The sequence below is a fragment of the Taudactylus pleione genome, unplaced genomic scaffold (assembly GCF_031769625.1).
Source record: "Taudactylus pleione unplaced genomic scaffold, aTauple2 ptg000372l, whole genome shotgun sequence".
In the NCBI taxonomy this organism is placed as follows: Eukaryota; Metazoa; Chordata; class Amphibia; order Anura; family Myobatrachidae; genus Taudactylus; species Taudactylus pleione.
Window position 1 is genome coordinate 10451057 of NW_028284773.1, and position 20238 is coordinate 10471294.

The following is a 20238-nucleotide window of genomic DNA, read 5'->3' on the forward strand; positions in this document are numbered from 1 at the left end:
GCACCTCACACTACCTGCTTCCCTCTCACCCACTGCACCTCACACTACCTGCTTCCCTCTCTCACCCACTGCACCTCACACTACCTGCTTCCCTCTCTCACCAACTGCACCTCACACTGCCTGCTTCCCTCGCTCATCCCTGCAACTGACACTACCTGCTTCCCTCTGAACCTCACACTACCTGCTTCCCTCTCTCACCACCTGCACCTCACACTACCTACTTCCCTCTATCACCCCCCGCACCTCACACTACCTCCTTATCTCTCTCACCCCCTGCACCTCACAATGCCTGCTTCCCTTTCTCACCCCCAGCACCTCACACTACTTGCTTCCCTCTCTCACCCCCTGCACCTGACATTACCTGCTTCCCTCTCTCACCAGCTGCACCTCACACTACCTCCTTCTCTCTCTCACCCCCTGCACCTCACAATGCCTGCTTCCCTCTCTCACCCACTGCACCTCACACTACCTGCTTCCCTTTCTCACCCGCTGCACCTCACACTACCTGCTTCCCTCTCTCACCCCTTGCACCTCACACTACCTGGTTCCCTCTATCACCCCCTGCACCTCATACTACCTGCTTCCCTCTCTCACCCTCTGCACCTGACACTACCTGCTTCCCTCTCTCATCCCATGCACCTCACACTACCTCCTTCCCTCTATCACCCCCTGCACCTCACACTACCTGCTTCCCTCTCCCACCCACTGCACCTCACACTACCTGGTTCCCTCTCTCACCCACTGCAGCTCATACTACCTGCTTCCCTCTCTCACCCACTGCACCTCACACTACCTGCTTCCCTCTATCACCCCCTTCACCTCATACTACCTGCTTCCTTCTCTCATCCCCTGCACCTCACACTACCTGCTTCCCTCTCTCACACACTGCACCTCACACTACCTGCTTCCCTCCCTCATCCCCTGCACCTCACACTACCTGCTTCCCTCTCTCACCCACTGCACCTGATACTGCCTGCTTCCCTCCCTCATCCCCTGCACCTCACACTACCTGCTTCCCTGTCTCCCCCCTGCACCTCACACTACCTGCTTCCTTCTCTCACCCACTGCAGCTGACACTACCTGCTTCCCTCTCTCACCCCATGCACCTCACACTGCCTGCTTCCCTCTCTCACCCCCTGCATCTCACACTACCTGCTTCCCTCTCTCACCCCCTGCACCACACATTGCCTGCTTCCCTTTCTCACCCACTGCACCTCACACTACCTGCTTCCCTCTCTCACCCGCTGCACCTCACACTACCTGCTTCCCTCTCTCACCCCCTGCACCTCACACTACCTGCTTACCTCTATCACCCCCTGCACCTCACACTACCTGCTTCCCTCTCTCACCAGCTGCACCTCACACTACCTACTTCTCTCTCTCATCCCCTGCACCTCACAGTACCTGCTTCCCTCTCTCACCCGCTGCACCTCACACTACTTCCTTCTCTCTCTCACCCCCTGCACCTCACAATGCCTGCTTCGCTTTCTCACCCACTGCACCTCACACTGCCTCCTTCCGTCTCTCACCCCCTGCACCTCACACTGCCACCTTCGCTCTCTCCCCCCCTGCACCTTACACTGCCTCCTTCCCTCTCTCACCCCCTGCACCTCACACTGCCTTCTTCCCTCTCCCACCCCACATACCACGCACTACCTGCTTCCCTCTCCCACCCCCTGTACCTCACACTACCTGCTTTCCTCTCCCACCCCAATGCACCTCACAATACCTGCTTTCCTCTCCCACCCCATGCACCTCACACTGCCTGCTTCCCTCTTGCAGCCCCTGTACCTCACACTACCTGCTTTCCTCTCCCACCCCCTGCACCTCACACTACCTGCTTCCGTCTCTCACCCCCTGCACCTGACACTACCTGCTTCCCTCTCTCACCTCCTGTACCTCACATTACCTGCTTCCCTCTCTCACCCTTGCACTTCACACTGCCTGCTTCCCTCTCTCACCTCCTGCACCTCACACTACCTGCTTCCCTCTCTCACCCACTGCACCTAATACTACCTGCTTCCCTCTCTCACCTTCTGCATGTCACACTACCTGCTTCCCTCTCTCACCCTCTGCACGTCACACTAACTGGTTTCCTCTCTCACCCCCTGCACCTCACATTACCTGCTTCCCTCTCTCACCCGCTGCACCTCACACTGTCTCCTTCCCTCTCTCACCCCCTGCACCTCACACTGCCTGCTTCCCTCTTCCACCCCCTGCACCTCACACTGCCTGTTTCCCTCTCCCATCCCCTGCACCTCACACTACCTGCTTCCCTCTCTCATTCCCTGCACATGACACTACCTGCTTCCCTCTCTCATCCACTGCACCTCACACTACCTGCTTCCCTCTCTCCCCAGTTGCACCTCACACTACCTCCTTCTCTCTCTCACCCCCTGCACCTCACAATGCCTGCTTCCCTCTCTCACCCCCTGCACCTGACATTACCTGCTTCCCTCTCTCATCCGCTGCACCTCACATTACCTGCTTCCCTCTCTCACCAGCTGCACCTCACACTACCTCCTTCTCTCTCTCACCCCCTGCACCTCACAATGCCTGCTTCCCTTTCTCACCCACTGCACCTCACACTACCTGCTTCCCTCTCTCACCCGCTGCACCTCACACTACCTGCTTACCTCTATCACCCCCTGCACCTCACACTACCTGCTTCCCTCTCTCACCCTCTGCACCTCAAACTACCTGCTTACCTCTATCACCCCCTGCTCCTCACACTACCTGCTTTCCTCTCTCACCAGCTGCACCTCACACTACCTCCTTCTCTCTCTCACGCCCTGCACCTCACAATGCCTGCTTCCCTTTCTCACCCACTGCACCTCACACTGCCTCCTTCCCTCTCTCACCCCCTACACATTTCACTGCCACCTTCGCTCTCTCACCTCCTGCACCTCACACTGCCTCCTTCCCTCTCTCACCCCCTGCACCTCACACTGCCTTCTTCCCTCTCCCACCCCACGTACCACGCACTACCTGCTTCCCTCTCCCTCCCCCTGTACCTCACACTACCTGCTTTCCTCTCCCACCCCAATGCACCTCACAATACCTGCTTTCCTCTCCCACCCCATGCACCTCACACTACCTGCTTTCCTCTCTCAACCGCTGCACCTCACACTGCCTGCTTCCCTCTCTCACCCACTGCACCTCACACTACCTGCTTCCCTCTCTCACCCCCTGCACCTGACACTACCTGCTTCCCTCTCTCACCTCCTGTACCTCACACTACCTGCTTCCCTCTCTCACCCCTGCACTTCACACTACCTGCTTCCCTCTCTCAACCGCTGCACCTCACACTACCTGCTTCCCTCTCTCACCTCCTGCACCTCACACTACCTGCTTCCCTCTCTTACCCCCTGCACCTCACACTACCTGCTTCCCTCTCTCACCACCTGCACCTCACACTACCTGCTTCCCTCTCTCATCCCTTGCACCTGACACTACCTGCTTTCCTCTCTCACCACCTGCACCTCACACTGCCTGCTTCCCTCTCTCACCCCCTGCACCTGACACTACCTGCTTCCCTCACTCCCCCCTTGCACCTCACACTGCCTGCTTCCCTCTCCCACCCCCTGCACTTCACCCTGCCTGCTTCCCTCTTCCACCCCCTGCACCTCACACTGCCTGCTTACCTCTCTCCCCCCTTGCACCTCACACTGCCTGCATCCATCTCCCACCCCATGCACCTCACACTGCCTGCTTCCCTCTCTTACCCTCTGTACCTCTAATTCCATGTCCAGAATTGGCGCTGGCAGAGTCTGTGTTCTCCTCCTCCCTGTCCCTCAGCTGGCATTTGGCTCTCCGCGGGCGGCTCAACTTCAAGCACGGAATGTGCTTTGGTTAGCGTTGATAATCGGGATGGACTAATCATGGCAGGCACGGACTGGCAGCTAATCAGATGCAGCCACGTGATTGGCCATCAGCCATCTCCAAATTTTATTCTTTTTGATTGGCCGCTGGACTGTGATAGGTTAAATTTTAGTCAATATATTGTAATCTTTATGAACAAAGCAATATCTGGAAATGTCTCTGTAATAAGGACCCACATACAAATTTAAATGGACTAGTAATATGAAAGAATTCTGGGATGAAGGATTTTGCAAGTAACTTACTTTATTAGTTCATGCAAGTAACTTACTTTATTGTAAAGTATTATATGCTAAACACTCTGTTTGTTCTTTAGGTGCGATTCTACTCCACCACCACCACCACAGGTCTGCCCTCCATCTATACAACAAGAGGCTGAACTGAAATGTTGGATCATTAGACAAAACAATGGCCCATTCAGTCCTTGCCATGCGCATGTACGGCCGCACCAGTACTTTGAGAGCTGTGTGTATGATCAATGTCTCACAGGTGGAAGTGATGATCTGCTCTGCTATGTTCTAGAGTCTTATGCTGCAGCTTGTGAAGGGATGGGTGTTTCTTTGGGAGACTGGATAAATAATACTGTTTGTGGTAAGATGCAAGTGTTTTCTGATTTTATGTGTTTCAGTTTTTGTTAACATCAGTATTAGATCTGGTAACTGTGCTTTTCTTTCCTTTCTTCAGATCCAAATAGACCATCAACAACTCCAGCATGGATATCTACTTCTACATCTTCTGCAACTCCTGCTATTAGTTCAGCTCCACTGTCAACATCTGCCAGTGTTCCTACAGCTCCAGTTATTATAGGTAAATGAGCTTAAGTTGTTAGATAAATAGTAACAACTATTACTGTATCTGTTATAATAGATGAAAGTGTTCATCATTACCTGAGAGAATGATTCATAACAAATATTACAAGTATGCTAATGTCACTACTCACACTGATGCCATTTGTGCTATTATTTATAATTTAGTACAGAAACTCTATTTTGCTACTAAAAGTCAATTTAGATGTATTTATTTCTTCTACCCAGGATATACAGTTTATGTTAATGAATAGTGTGATGTAGTATGTGTTATATTATGCCATTGGAGATACATGCCCTGTATTTCCCCTATTCAGACAGTATGACCTGTACGTACTGTAATACATTTCTGTTGAGTAGCATCCATCATTTTATGCTCTGAAAGCCTTGCTCTAGATACCTGTGTTGGATATGACACAGATGTACAGCAAGATGTGTTCAACTCTGTATATGGATGATTAAGGGCCTGATTCAGAGCCGGACGCAATTAGCGCTCGCTCGTCCAGAAAATAGGGGTGGCTATTCAAATGAACCGTTCGCTGTTTGCGGTCTGTTCACGCCTCTAGGTCTGAACGAGCGTACAAAACTTGCGGTCGTTTTTTGGGAAACTACGCCCCCTGGCCGCTCGCATCCTACGTCATGTCCACTATTTATTAGATTAATCGAGTACATCGACCAGCGTATGAACTGCTCGCTATTCTTGTGGTTGGTTTTTGCTACCACAATTTTGCGAGCAGTTCTGGCTATAAAATAACCCAGTGACGTGGTCAATGACGCTGCTGTTTTAAATATGCACACCCATAAAACGCCCGTTTTGACCTTTAAGCACGCCTGCGATCGGATCTCCACTCCCCGTTTTCAAGCACCTTCCCCTGTTACCACCCACATACGCCTCTTTCTGTCACTCAAATTAGCAGGCATTCGCTATTTTGCGAGCACATGAATTTCGGCCGCACTGACTGGTTCGCGCATGCGTATAACGATCCGTACGCATGCGCAGTTGGGCAAACATCGCTCAGAGCGAACGAGCTGCCGCTTACGAGTGGCTCTGAATCAGGCCCTAAATGCATTTTTTTCCATGCTAGCAATGCATTAGCAGATGCGCTCAATTCTGTCCAACTCCTCAGTGGGCCCATTCAATTGTACCTGCGTTTAAGTAGCAAAAATATAACTTTAGCTCAAAATAGAAAAGTTGAGAATATTATCTTACATAATTTGTACAACATAGGTGAAAACTATCCCATCCAAAGCAAGGTTTTCTGTATTGTAGGTATTTCTTTTTATTCTTATTCTTACATGAAACTGGTTTTCACCTCTGTATCATTTATTGGCCCTGTCTTTTGGATTTTGCTTACTTAATGATTTGAACAAAGTTTAGATTTTAGCTACACCTTATTGTTCACTTTAATTTAGAACAACATACTGTAATAAAATTTTTCTCAATTGCAGAAACCACACATTCTACAACAGACAGCGCAGCAGATACTCCATTTGAACCTACTTCTTCTGCAACCACTACTAGCAGTGTAGAAACCTCACATTCTACAACAGACAGCGCAGCAGATACTCCATCAGTACCTATTTATTCTGCAACCACTACTAGCAGTGTAGAAACCACACATTCTACAACAGACAGCACAGCAGATACTCCATTTGAACCTACTTCTTCTGCAACCACTACTAGCAGTGTAGAAACCACACATTCTACAACAGACAGCACAGCAGATACTCCATTTGAACCTACTTCTTCTGCAACCACTACTAGCAGTGTAGAAACCACACATTCTACAACAGACAGCGCAGCAGATACTCCATTTGAACCTACTTCTTCTGCAACCACTACTAGCAGTGTAGAAACCTCACGTTCTACAACAGGCAGCGCAGCAAGTCCTCCTTCAGTACCTATTTATTCTGCAACCACTACTAGCAGTGTAGAAACCACACATTCTGCAACAGGCAGCGCAGCAAGTCCTCCTTCAGTACCTACTTCTTCTGCAACCACTACTAGCAGTGTAGAAACCACACATTCTGCAACAGGCAGCGCAGCAAGTCCTCCATCAGTACCTATTTATTCTGCAACCACTACTAGCAGTGTAGAAACCTCACATTCTGCAACAGGCAGCACAGGAAGTCCTCCATCAGTACCTATTTATTCTGCAACCACTACTAGCAGTGTAGAAACCACACATTCTGTAACAGGCAGCGCAGGAAGTCCTCCGCCAGTATCTACTTCTTCTGCCACCACTACTAGCAGTATAGAGACCACAACTTCTACTACAACTCAAAGCGGAACAGTTCCTCCATTAGACTCTACAACTTTGTCTTCAACCACTACTACTTTTGAAACAACCACTATCACTAAGACTGGGACCACAATTTTCGCCACATCAGCTAAAACCACTTCACATTCAACTTTAGGTAAATAAAAGAACCTCTTCTAATCTGTAATGTTATTTGTTTGCAGTTTGTTTTTTTACAGCAGCATATAATATTTGACTTGTAATCTTAAATGTCATACATCAAATCATAAATATGTACCAGTAACACCAGCGAGTTAGTCATAGCTACTGTAGTTTTTGCATAAATATTTTAAAAAGAAAGATTAAAATTTATATAATAAATACTTGTGGCTCTAACTACAGAATATATTACACAGTGCATCACTTTCACCCAATCACCATTATGTCTGCTATATACACAAATAATCACAACCAGTTAACCTTTCAGACATTGAATTGTTCTTGATAAAATCAATCAAGATCTAAGATTGGGAGTGAAATTCTGGTGCTGGTCCAAGTGAGCAGTGTATCATCTGTAAACTAAGCACATGTATGCATTTCTTCTCCCACTGTTATCCCAATGGAAGCAAAACTATAGACAACTAGGGGTTAGAATCCAGAGGTGGGCAATAAGCATCCCTCCAGCTGTTTCTGAACGACACATTCCAGCACGCCCTGCAACAGTTTTAGCCTGGCCAAATAGCACTCCTAGGTTAGATACATAAGTCAAACAGCAATGGGGATAGATGGCACACTTGTCTATCCAAATATTTTTTTTATGGGAAATTCGCTTGACAGCTAGCCCCTGTATAAAATCTATATTGATTAAAGTTTTAAAAATACAAGAAAAACAGATGCATTCAGGTAAAGGTACAGTAGCAACATAAATCACGTCAAATACCCTCATACTACTTTGATGGTCCATTATAAAACCTGTGTAGCCTTGATTGCCAACAAAGGTTTCAGTCTGTTGACCATAACTTTTATAAATAGTTTCATGTTCATATTGATAAAGGAGATGGGAGTGGTAGTTATTGCATGGCAAGCATTTGAGAAAGAAGTAATCATCATCACTCATTATTGAGTTAAATAGCAAGAAGGTCATATAGTATAAGCTTGTAAATCCATTCAAAAGAGGTATCAAGGATGGTTTGAGAGCTTTCAAAGTTTCTACAATTTCTTTGACTGCAATTTTAAAATTTAGAATATTCTATTTAAAATTTTTGAGTTAAACAAAACAGTGCTAGGTATTTTAATGTAATTTATAATTTCCACACTGTTTTATGGCATGATAATAAATTGTCTTATGATTACAATTACTATGATCAAAGTAAGGCTTATACAATATGTATAGTCTGCTTCATAAATGTCATATCTATCAATAGGTTCTACTCTTACATCAACATTATCTTCAGCCACAACCTCAAGGCTACCGGACTCTGGTATGTACTTTTACATCTTATTCATATTTGTCTTCTCTACATATACAGATGTTACATTCATATTTTACCAACAGGACCAATCTTTTGTCACAATACAATCTATGCAGTTTACTACTGTTATTCACAATAGAAAAAAATTACTTTGGAGAAGTTTCTAATATATTTTGCATCCAAATGTAAACTATGTAAAACTACAACCAGATATAATTACTTGGAACAGGATGAAACAAGCATCTTATACTGTAGATTGAGCCAGGGAAGGACTGGGGCTGCTAAGTAGCCCTGGCATCAGTATGATCTGTGCAGGCTCAGAATTTGTGGGGTCCAGTATAAATTAAACATGTAGGGCCCCCCTAAGCAGAGGCACATACTGGGGAGTGGGCAGTAGCTCTCATCGGGATGGGCAGAGACACACATGGGGGCATAACCTCACATTGGTGGTGCATGCAGAGGCACATATGGTGAATGTGGACAAAAGCACACATTGGGGGTGGGCAGAGGCAGAGGCATACACGGGGAGGATGGTAGAGAGGCATATGTGGGGAGAGAGGTTAATATATCCAAAACTGTAGCCATAGAAACACCGGGTGGGGTAAAAGAACTGCAGTTTGTGTACACGACTAGAAAGAGGCAACTGTCCACAATCACCCGGGCCCACTCTACAGCTCTGACTTTATGTGTGACAGGCAGCCTAGCAGCAAATCACATTGGCTGCCTGTCAGGACAGTGCGGCGGCTGCATGGAGCTATCAATGTGCTCTGCAGTCTGTACATCAGTCTGGTCAAGTGCGCAGGAAAGCTCTTAGGGGTAAATTTATTAAAGATTTTCAAACTGAAAAGTTGTGGTTTTGTCCATAACAATAAATCATATACTGTAATTTTCTAGGATGCAATGTAGAAATTCTAGCTAGATTCTGATTGGTTGCTATGGAAAACAGCACCACTTTTCATTTTTTTAAGCTTTAGTAAATCTCCCCTTAGTCTCAAGAGATTATCCTAATCTCGCGAGACGTAGTGCTTCCCTGCTCACCACACAGACAAGCAGACGGAGACCTATGCGCTCCTGTTGCACACAGTAATGACAGGCAGCCAATTTGATTTGCTGCTAGGCTGCCTGTTATGCATAAAGACAATGCTGTACAGACAGCCGCCTCCAACACTCCCCCTCCTGTTTAATTAAAAATGATGGGAAAAAAATTAAAGGAAAAAAAAAGCTGACACCAGCAGGCTTCCCAAAACACTCCCGGTCCCTTACATATGTGCCCCTTGATGGTGGCCCTGTACTTAGACCCCATAGTGCTTGGTTTATTGTTTGTCAGTAATTATTACACCTAGAACACAGAAAATTCCATTGGACTTAAGCAGGTCTTACAACTAAATTTCTATATTTTCATCTTTACATTAAGGTATTTGTGATGTACAAGGAGACCCCCATTATTATACCTATGACGACCAAGTCCATGACTTTATGGGGACCTGCACATACACTTTATCTAAGCTCTGTGAAGCTGACGGACACCTGACCGACTTCAATGTGGAAGGAGCCAACGAGCACAAGGATGGCAACACCAGGGTGTCCTATCTAAAATACGTCAATATAGATGTGTACGGGAACAGGATCACACTGGAGAAGGACAGAGTAGTCAAGGTCAGTCAGTATGTGTGTTATTATACAGCACAGTATAGTATATTTGGTTGAATAAGTAAATCATTTAGTAAAGTATTTTTTTTTATTATTTTCTTTTGTTTGTTCCTTTTTTAGCAGCATTGCACCTATAGTATGAATATCTATTGTAGTTATTTTTTATTTTATCAATGTAAAGAAAACTTTGAAGCAGGTAAGGCAGAGCCAATGTGTAGACAATCACAGTAAAAGAACATTTCTAGGTCTAGACCAACCAATAGCTGATCAGATTATTATAGCATTCATAGGGCTAAACCAATCTAAAAGCAATCAGATACAGGGATCTATTCATCATCAGAGGCCATATGGCCCCGATGACTAAGTATTGATCTCGCTGCGAGGGATACTTAAGTATTCAACTCGTAGCGGCGGAAAATTTGCACCGAAGCAATTCATTATTGCTCCGGTGCGGGGACAGCTGCTCTGAAGAGCAGTTGTCCTCTCGGTTAGTATCGCAGCTATGGAAATAACTGTGTTACTTACCTCCTCCCTGTCAGCACAGCTACGCATGTGTGACCCGAGGTCACGCATGCGCAAAGCCGCTGAGGAGGTAGTGAGAAGGTGGCGGGGAGAGCTCGGATCTCTGTTCGCATCCCCAGAACTCCTTCCCATAGGAAGGAGTGGGAACAAACGCCATCTGAAATGGCGCTTGTTCTCACAAGCAAACGCCCAAAATTTTCTGGTTTTGGAGTTTGTTGAATATCAGGTGGTCCATTTGAGGCCGCTGATAATGAATGGCCCAGTAAATAAATAATGCGGAAACTGGTGTTTCCGCATTGTTACCAGGCCATTTATCAATGATGAATAGGCTCCTATGAAATTATTCAAAGGGTAGATAAATCTATAGCCAATCCAAGCAGTATATTAGTAAGAGAGCTAGACCCAGCTAGTCAGTGTAGTTGAATTCTCAGCAACATACTTAGCTTATGCTAAATGTCATATTGAATATAGATATAATATGTTGATTTATGTTAACGTATTTCTAAATCTAAACCCTAGAGTTTTCTAAAGGTGATTTACTTTATTATACATAGTCCAAAAGTACAGTAAAAATACTTTTTTTTTAGACTTTACTTTTTGTTTTAAAGTTGGCAGCAAGTTCAATCACTCACACCACAGCTGTCACTGAGATGCCTCTCACAATAGGTGCAAGCAGCAGTTAATACAGAATACAGTAACAGGCTTCCCTCTATTGGATCCAGTCATTACAAGGCAGCTGTCAATAGAAAACTCTTCTCTTGTACTGTAACAATGAACCTGCATAGATTACAAGGGATTTCGATTATAAGCTTACATGCTATTTCTGATAGCAGGCAGATGGCTGCATTAAGGAATTTATAGCCCCAAAGTAAATATCCCTTTAATTGCTTTTTTATATGACTTTGCACATAATAGTATTAGTATATCAGGATGTCTCATGAAAGTACATCACAAAAATGGTGTTTCTTTATAAGTCAAAATATTGTTGTTAACAGGGGTGTCTTACTTTTGTAGTTTGAAGAGACATCAAAGTTGCCTTTGTATTATACAAGGGACTATTTCATGAGTTCCACACCGATGACCCATCAATCAGGATCAAAACTTTCATCAAAGCAACTTACATTGTACTGGTTTTGGCATGAAGAGATTGCCAACACTGTCCCACATAGTTTTTCTAGCTCCCCAAATACACCACAATTATAGCTATTTATAATTTTTCATTATCTAAAATGTATCATTTACAGGTGAATGGACAGGTAGTGACTCTGCCGCATCATCTGTTGCCTGATGTTGACATAATCATAAGTGGATCGAATGTCCTGGTGACAACAGGCTTTGGACTAAAAGTGAAGTTTAACGGGAAACATAAATTGGAGGTGACACTTTCAGGCGCTTACTTCGGTAAAGTTTGTGGACTTTGTGGAAATTTCAATGGAAATGCAACTGATGATTTCCTAAATCCAGATGGTAAATTAGAACAAGATTCTGCCAGTCTTGGTAACAGCTGGCAAGTTGACAATGACACCAGGTGAGACCTTGTTATATTGACTCTTGACATTTTGGCAGTGTTCATAATGAATTATGTGCTGTATTATACATTGTCATTGACGTCTTGTGTATGTCAAAGGGCCTTTGGGTAAAATATAACTAGACATCAATTTATATTAAAGATGCACTCCAGGAGTTGAACATCCTTCAAATTGTACAGAGGATGAGAAGGAAATGATTGCCAGCAACAGCTTCTGTGGAATGATCACTGACAAGAACGGCCCATTTAAAAATTGCCATGATGTAATAGATCCACAAGTATTTGTCACGAATTGTGCGTATGACCTGTGTGAACTGTATCTGGATATGGAACTTCTGTGTGATAGCCTTCAGGCGTATGCGGAGGCCTGTCAGTCTAATGGAGTTACAATCGATCCATGGAGAAATAACACTTTCTGTCGTAAGTCAGCTATATATTTTCATACTATTCTTACTATTTAAAAGTCCATAATAAAATTTAAAAAGCTAGTATTTGAACCTGGCTCATCAAATGCAGTTCTCACATTATACTGGTTATGGGAAGTACAGGGGACCCCTACTCTTTTTGTCCCCTGTATTTCCAAAACCAGGACCGCCTCCGCTGAGTCCAGGTTGTGCACAGGTGACCCCTACGTATTTTGTCCCCTGTATCTTGACAACCAGGATTGGCTCTGAAAAGCCCAGTGCTGGTTATGCTAAATACACTGGACCATTATGCTTTTTGTCACCTCTATTTTCACAACCAGGACGTTCAGTGAAAAGCCCGGGGCTGGTTGTGCTTTGGGGGGGTGGAACGTAATTTTATATACTTCTTTTATTTTACACATATTACATTTTTTACACAGATACATGGATGGATCTCACTGATCCGTCTATGCATCTGTGTCTTATTGATTTTATTCCTCTCAGATGCATTCCCAGCGTCATTGAGTCCCTCTTTTGCCTGCTGATGCCCCTGTGCACTGCCTTGCTGCTGCCACTGCTCCTCACTGCCACTGCTGCCACTGGCCCACACACCTACAGTCCGCCCCCGCAGCCGTCTCTCCCTCTGCACCCCCAAAACACCTCCTATGTGCTGTCCCTCTTCCACCCATGCTAGTGTACCATTTTGTTGCCCTTTTCCCCTGCAGGTGGCCCGGTTTTCTCCTCCAAACCCTTATGGTTAATAAATTATAAAAAAAGCAATGAAGTTCCATAGACAAAAAACCTTACAGTTTTACATGTCCCATTAAGGCTTCTCAGACATGATCTGAAATTTCACAAAACCTACCGAATTTCTGCCACTCAAACTAAAATAAGCAACGAAATTCTGATCATTAAGGCTGACACAAGGGACACAATTACTGCAGCTGTAATCAGTGCTGTGTATGCGCCGCTTTTGTGAACGTAACGGCGAATTCGCAGCACTGATTACAGCTGCAGTAAGTTAGAGCAGGCAGGGAAAAGTATCTATTTTCTGAAAAGCTGTCACCGCAAAAATTACAGCTTTTCCGAATAGATACTTATGGAGAGGAGGAATGATGACTTCCTCCGGTAATTAGGTAGAACTCCAATGCGAGTTCTAAACCTAATTACCTCCATCAATTTTTTAGTTATAATGAACAGGCCCCATAGGGAGCTGAATGTGTATTCTGAATGAGATGGATGTATGGAGTGAGAAGGATGTTGGAACCCAGTGGGATTGTTGTGGTGACCGAATGTAAAGATTGTGGGCACTGAGTGGGATGTGTGTGCCACATAACTGCTCAGACCTCAGTTGCATAGACTGCATGTGATTATTCCAATGAGCACACAATTCTGCGAATTAGCAGCTCCACCATTTTGTGAGTGCCAGCAGTCTCACTCTATTAGAGTGCTGAATCTGCAGTTAACCACAGGGTGTGATACCATACCATATCTGTATTGCGCAAGGAACACGTCCATTAAGGTATCAGCCTAAATAATTTGGAATTTCATTGCTTTTACTGTACTGTAGGTTTTGTGAAATTTCAGATCATGTCTAAGAAGTCTTAATAGGACATGTGATACCATAAAGTTTTTTGTCTATGGAATATATACTATATATGTGTGTATAAATAATTATATATAGTATAAATATTTGTTATGCCGTGATTGCAATTTTGCTTAAATTTGCCACTATGAGGAGAGCACATATTCAAATACTGCACCTACAATGTTTCATTTTGCTTTGGCGACTGTCCTTTAGATAATGTATGGCATTTATTTATTGAATTGGACAATTTCACTTGTTGGCAGAGATTGACACTGTCTGGTGGTGCATTATTAGCTTCACAGCCTTTGGTAAAACAATTTTTATGCTTACCATGTGCCAAGGTGTGTGACAATGCTCTTTTCATCATCAATGCATTGTACATAATTACCGACATTTCGGCAGTCCCCCTGCCAGGTTGGTGCAACAGGGGACGTGGGGGCCTTAAGTGGGTGGTTGGTGTGCGTGCTGGTATGATAGTGTCATCGCAGCAACGCTCCCTACTTTAAAATGCCAGTAATCCAAGCAATGTAATGCAGGGGGCGGGGCTATGATGACGTGATTCAGCACGGATCACGTAATTGGTGCTGTGGGACCACCCACTTTTGCTCGCTATTTGCAGGTGGGTGTGGGCCAGTGTGGGCTGGTTCGGGGAAGTCGGCAGCAATTCTGGGAGACTTGCCTACTCTTGTGGGGGGCCGAGAGCGGCACCCAATTTTCGGGAGGCTCCCGGCCGTCGCGGGAGACTAGGCAAGTATGGCATTATACGATTAGCAGTTACTGAAAATTGGCTGTTTAATATATGTGAAAAGGAGAAATATGTTAGCTCACCCAAACTGCTGCGTCTATAAAAACAAAAGGTCTGTCTCTCTCTCTCTGTATCTCTTTCTCTCTCTCTCTCTGTATATCTCTCTCTCTCTCTCTCTCTCTCTCTCTCTCTCTCTAGCACCTTATAAAATTAGAAAAAAAACACAAATACTGCTCTGTTGTTAATGTGATTTCACATCACACAGTTGTGGGACTAAATAAGAGGTGGACACAATGTCGATGTTTGCAGCGTTGAGCGATTATTTTTGTCCAGCACGTGCGTTGAGTTGCACTGCGCACGAGCCAAGTTTCATTACCACCGGTGGTCATGTGAGGACTTGGACGTAGAAAAAATCCGTATGCAGTGGTTAAGACCTCGATTGCTTACTTCCGATGGACTTTCTGTGCGACCATAGGGTTGCTCTGAACATTGATGCTGCAACCGATGTGCGACCAATGGTGCATCTGTGTATGCAAGTGGTGAACTTGACAAGCCTTTGTGGGCATCTTAATACAAATCTCAGCGGCTATGACATTTGCATATTTTCTCACAGACGCTTAATACAGGATGGCAGTAGTGATGGGAGTTATGCCCATCTCTGAATCAGTCCCTGTGTCACCCAAATCTACAAACATAAGGCCAGAATCAGCGATTACACTAATCACACTGCGCCTGTGTCTTTGTACACAGAGGCTGTGTGATAAAATGCTAATGCAGCAAGAAGTGTCTTGCTTAAATAGACGCCCCCTGCCACCTCCTCTAATCTGAAGATGCAGCATTGGATCACCTGCTTGTACATTGGCCATCTGAGTAACTCAGGATGACCAGGAACGCAGACCCTGGCCTCAGGGGCTGACACGCTCCCATTTTGGAAAATGTGCCCTGTTGCCACTCCCTCCTTACGCCAAATAGCTGCAGACTGTCACTCACCTAAGTATGCAGCTGCACTGCATCTGATGATACAAGATCCAATCTGCACATGCTCAGTGCGGGTCGTACGCATGCACAGTTCAACAAACATCGGAGCTGTATGTAACCATCGGGTTTGCGTACATCTCTGAATTTAATATTGATAAGCTATTAAGGGGACATAAGATGTCATGCAGTATTAATATTTTCTATGTTATAATTTTTCCTTTAGTGAACTGGTACTTGAGCCCAAATACGTACAGTTTTATTAGTAAAACAAATACTTTCTAGATTAAAGGAATAGGGAAAGGAACAGCTTTCACTGTCAATGATTTGCACTATTGTGAATATTTTCTAAGAGTAACTAAATATTAATGATGGATTATTTAATCCCAAATTAAAATAGTGTAATTAATGGAAAGATAAACAATATTAATCCTTATAAAGTTACAAATAGACGCCCAGGTGAGCAGCATTGGAGGGATACTTGGGTAATATTGAAACATTTTCACTCCTAGGACCTCATTCAGAGCCAGTCGCACAGAGCGTGCGGTCGGTCTGAATGAGGGGAGGACCTCTTGAATTTTCAAGACGTCCTCCTTTGCGGTGGTAAGGCTGTGGGTTAACACCCACAGCCTTACGACCGCCTAAGGTGATGGTCGCGATGGTCAAGACCATTGCGACCATCGGGGCTTACGACGAGACCCTAGGGTAGGGTCTCCCTTGTCGTAAGCCCCAGAGAGCTTCTGGCTCTGTCAGAGCCAGAAGCTCTCCACTGACATCACTAGTGATGTCAGTGGGGCCTCCCCCAAACGGCAGGCCTCCGTTTGGGCTGCCACCCCCCCGGCCCGCCTTCCAAACGGGGTGAGCTGTCAATCAACATCGACAGCTCGCCCCCTTTGGATCCAGACCTGCTATAACCGGCGCTGTCGGTCATAGCGGGTCTCACGCATGCGCACGACGGCGCCGGCGTCGTCGTGCGCATGCTCTGTGGGGGGCCATCGACCCGGTCCGAGCGCATTGGCGCTAATGACCGGGTCTGAATGACCCCCATAGTCCCTAGAATTCTCCCACCAAATGCACACAAGGCTTCTTCATTACCGATGGAGCAAACTGTATTTCAGCATACGGATCACACCATTGAAGTTGATGTCACTTTTCCCATTGAAAATTAATACAGCAGCTGTTAGTTGTTATTTGATATACGAGTTCAGTGGCTAACAAAATGTGTAACAAAGTTTTCCACATCCATAAAAAAAAGTTAGTCTTGCCATGATGTAACTAGACAAAGCCAAAAAGAACAAGATATTGAAGAAGGCTGTCTAACTATCTTTCATTATATAAAAGAATAAACATGTTCTGTGTTCTTTTGCAGCCCTGAAGTGTCCATCGAATAGTCACTATGAGCATTGTGGAACAGCCTGTCCAGCTACCTGCGTCAATCCAGGATCCCCATCCACCTGCCACCTACCGTGTACTGAATCCTGTATCTGTGATTCAGGATATATCCTCTATGACAAGAAGTGTGTTCCAGCTGACAAGTGTGGATGTTGGGCAGATGATAAGCATTATCCTGTAGACTCTGAGTTCTGGACAGATGATACTTGCGCTACAAAATGTAAATGCCCCTCACCAGGAAGTGCTTTAACCTGCTGGGATGATATGTGTCCCAGTAACCAGTATTGTGGAATATCAAATGGAGTCCCTGGCTGTTATTACTTCACATATGGTGTGTGCAGGGTCCATAATGACCCCCATTATGACACTTTCGACAGAGTCAATCACGATTTCATGGGTCTATGCACATACACCCTTGCCAAGGTCTGCAACAGTTCTCCATATTATTTCAACATACAAGCAAAGAATGAACATCGTGGAGATTCCACAATATCTTATGTAAAGCATGTTCTTGTTGAAGTTTACAGCCATAAAGTCCAAATGATGAGAAATGAGCGGGACCGTGTTTTGGTGAGTAGGAACATCTAATGGATTCCTAGAAGATCATAAATACCTTTTATATTGATTTTAATTTTATTTTCTTGATATATATGTAACAGGTCAATGAGATCTGGACTACACTCCCAGTAACCTTAGCTGAAGGAGCAGTGACCGTGACCTGGACTGGAAAATATGTTAGTCTGCAGACTGATTTCAGACTGACTGTGGCTTATGATGTAGATACCTCTGTGGATGTGAAAGTTCCAAGTAATTTTGCAGAACTCACCTGTGGAATGTGCGGCAACTTTAATGGGCGCAAATCAGATGATTTCATGATGCCAAATGGAGAACAAGCAAAGACAACTGAACAACTTGGACAGAGCTGGATGGTAGAAGATGATGATCCACTTTGTTATCCTGAGGATCCTGAGCCATCACCCCCTCCACCTTGCCTACCAGAGACAGAGGATATATATAAAAGTGATACATTCTGTGGACTGCTGATTAGTAAGGACGGTCCTTTCTATATATGCAATTCTGTCATTAGTCCTGGGGGATTCTATGACAGCTGTGTCTTTGACATGTGCGCTCTTAATGGAGATCCAGCAACTCTGTGCAGCTTGTTATCAGCTTATGCTGATGCCTGTCAGAAGGAAGGTATATCTATTACCTGGAGAAACAGCACCTTCTGCGGTGAGTATCTCAAGTGTAATTTTATTTCTATTAGCAAAATATAATTTTCTCATATAAAATATTTGTGATTGTTTATTTATCTATTGGTTTATGTTGTTCTTTTACTGTCGATTTACACATTTTGTTTTATGTTCTTGAGTCTTAAAATTGCTTTTAGACAGATATGAAATTCTTTACTAATTGTAAAATACAATCTGTGTCTAATTGATCAAACTCTGTAATTTTAGCTCCTGAATGCCCGCCCGATAGTCACTTTAGCACATGTGCGTCTGCCTGTCCGGCAACATGTGTAGAGCCAGACACCCCGGAGAACTGCAGCATTCCATGTTCAGAAGGCTGTGAATGTGATGAGGGTTATGTCATCAGTGGTGGAACTTGTGTTCCCAAGTTAAATTGTGGCTGTTTGTACAATGACATTTATTATAAAGTAAGTGGGGAACAAATAGTTTTAATATTAACATTCTAAAATTGTCAACATTATTAACTGTAATATATATTGCTTGTTTACAGGAAGAAGAGCAGTTCTTGCAAGGCAACTGTGAGAGCAACTGTACATGTCTGGGTGGCAACTCAGTGATCTGTAGTCCAATGTCCTGTGCAGAAGATGAAATATGCAAGGTTCAAGATGGGTTACTAGGCTGCTATCCGCCAAGCACCGCAACCTGCCACATTTATGGAGACCCCCATTACACCACCTTTGATGGCACAGTCCACCACTTCCAGGGAGCTTGTACCTACACTGTGACTGAGACATGTGCTAACACATCACACAGCTATAGCGTCACCACACGCAATGAACACAGAGGTAACCCAAGCTGGACAGCCATTAATTCTGTCACCCTCACTGTGGATGGAATAGAGATCTTCATTGAAAAGAACAACATTGTGCAGGTACCAGTTTGAATGATATATATAAGAGGTTTAGGGCGCTCCACACAAGGAAAAATTGCTGCCACCTATTCACATCAAAATGATCATCCCAAAGATCAAAGAATAAAACAATTAAAAAGATAGATGTGATGTGAGTCAGGGCGCTAAAATTCTAGTCACCTTGGAGTGAATGTATGTATCAGATATATACTAATACTTATCTTTTCAATATAGACAAAGATTCTTGTCTATATTGAAAAGATAAGTAGAAGTATATACAGTATCTGATACATACATTCACTCCAAGGCGACTAGAATTTTAGCGCCCTGACTCACATCACATCTTTTTTTTTCAATTGTGCAGGTACCGTATGTATGTAAGAAATTGTGTGGCACATAGTAATGCTATTTTTAGCAGGTTTGATTGCAGTATTCATGTACGGTATGTTAGCGGGTGATACTTGGCATTTCTGCACCTTCTTTTGACCATAACTATCTACTACTGTAGTTTATTTTTATATCTAATAATATGTTCTCAAATTTTATTTTTTAGGTCAACAATGTTTCCATTACTCTTCCTGCTAATGTGTCTGACATAATCATTACACGAAGTGGCAAGTATGTTATTGTTAGTACAAACTTTGGCCTCGAGCTTCAGTTTAATGGGGATCATGAGCTATTTGTTAGAGTGAAGGAGAACTACAAAGGAGCATTGTGTGGCTTGTGCGGCACCTACAATGATAACCACCATGATGACTTTATGAAACCTGATGGCAGCATTGTCACTGATGTGAATGACTTTGGAAACAGTTGGAGAGTCCCAGATGATGGATGGCCGTAAGTATCAGGATAGTGCTTTTAAGAAACTATACCTTTACAGAAAATCGCTATAATTATCTTGATTGGGTTATTAGATTGTAAGAACTAGGCCAAG

General features: G+C 44.3%; 1 protein-coding gene across 1 annotated transcript in view; it reads left to right on the plus strand.

Moving 5' to 3' along the window:
• Positions 1-20238, plus strand: part of LOC148508277 (IgGFc-binding protein-like) — a 175951-nt gene that overhangs the window by 118351 nt on the left and 37362 nt on the right. The window contains exons 56-67 of the mRNA XM_088444705.1: positions 4196-4470; positions 4564-4686; positions 6135-7103; positions 8350-8406; positions 9812-10053; positions 11814-12097; positions 12240-12517; positions 17179-17771; positions 17861-18434; positions 18662-18861; positions 18945-19325; positions 19858-20141. Coding sequence (XP_088300831.1) covers positions 4196-4470; positions 4564-4686; positions 6135-7103; positions 8350-8406; positions 9812-10053; positions 11814-12097; positions 12240-12517; positions 17179-17771; positions 17861-18434; positions 18662-18861; positions 18945-19325; positions 19858-20141 — 4260 coding nt within the window. The remainder of the gene's footprint in view (positions 1-4195; positions 4471-4563; positions 4687-6134; positions 7104-8349; positions 8407-9811; positions 10054-11813; positions 12098-12239; positions 12518-17178; positions 17772-17860; positions 18435-18661; positions 18862-18944; positions 19326-19857; positions 20142-20238) is intronic.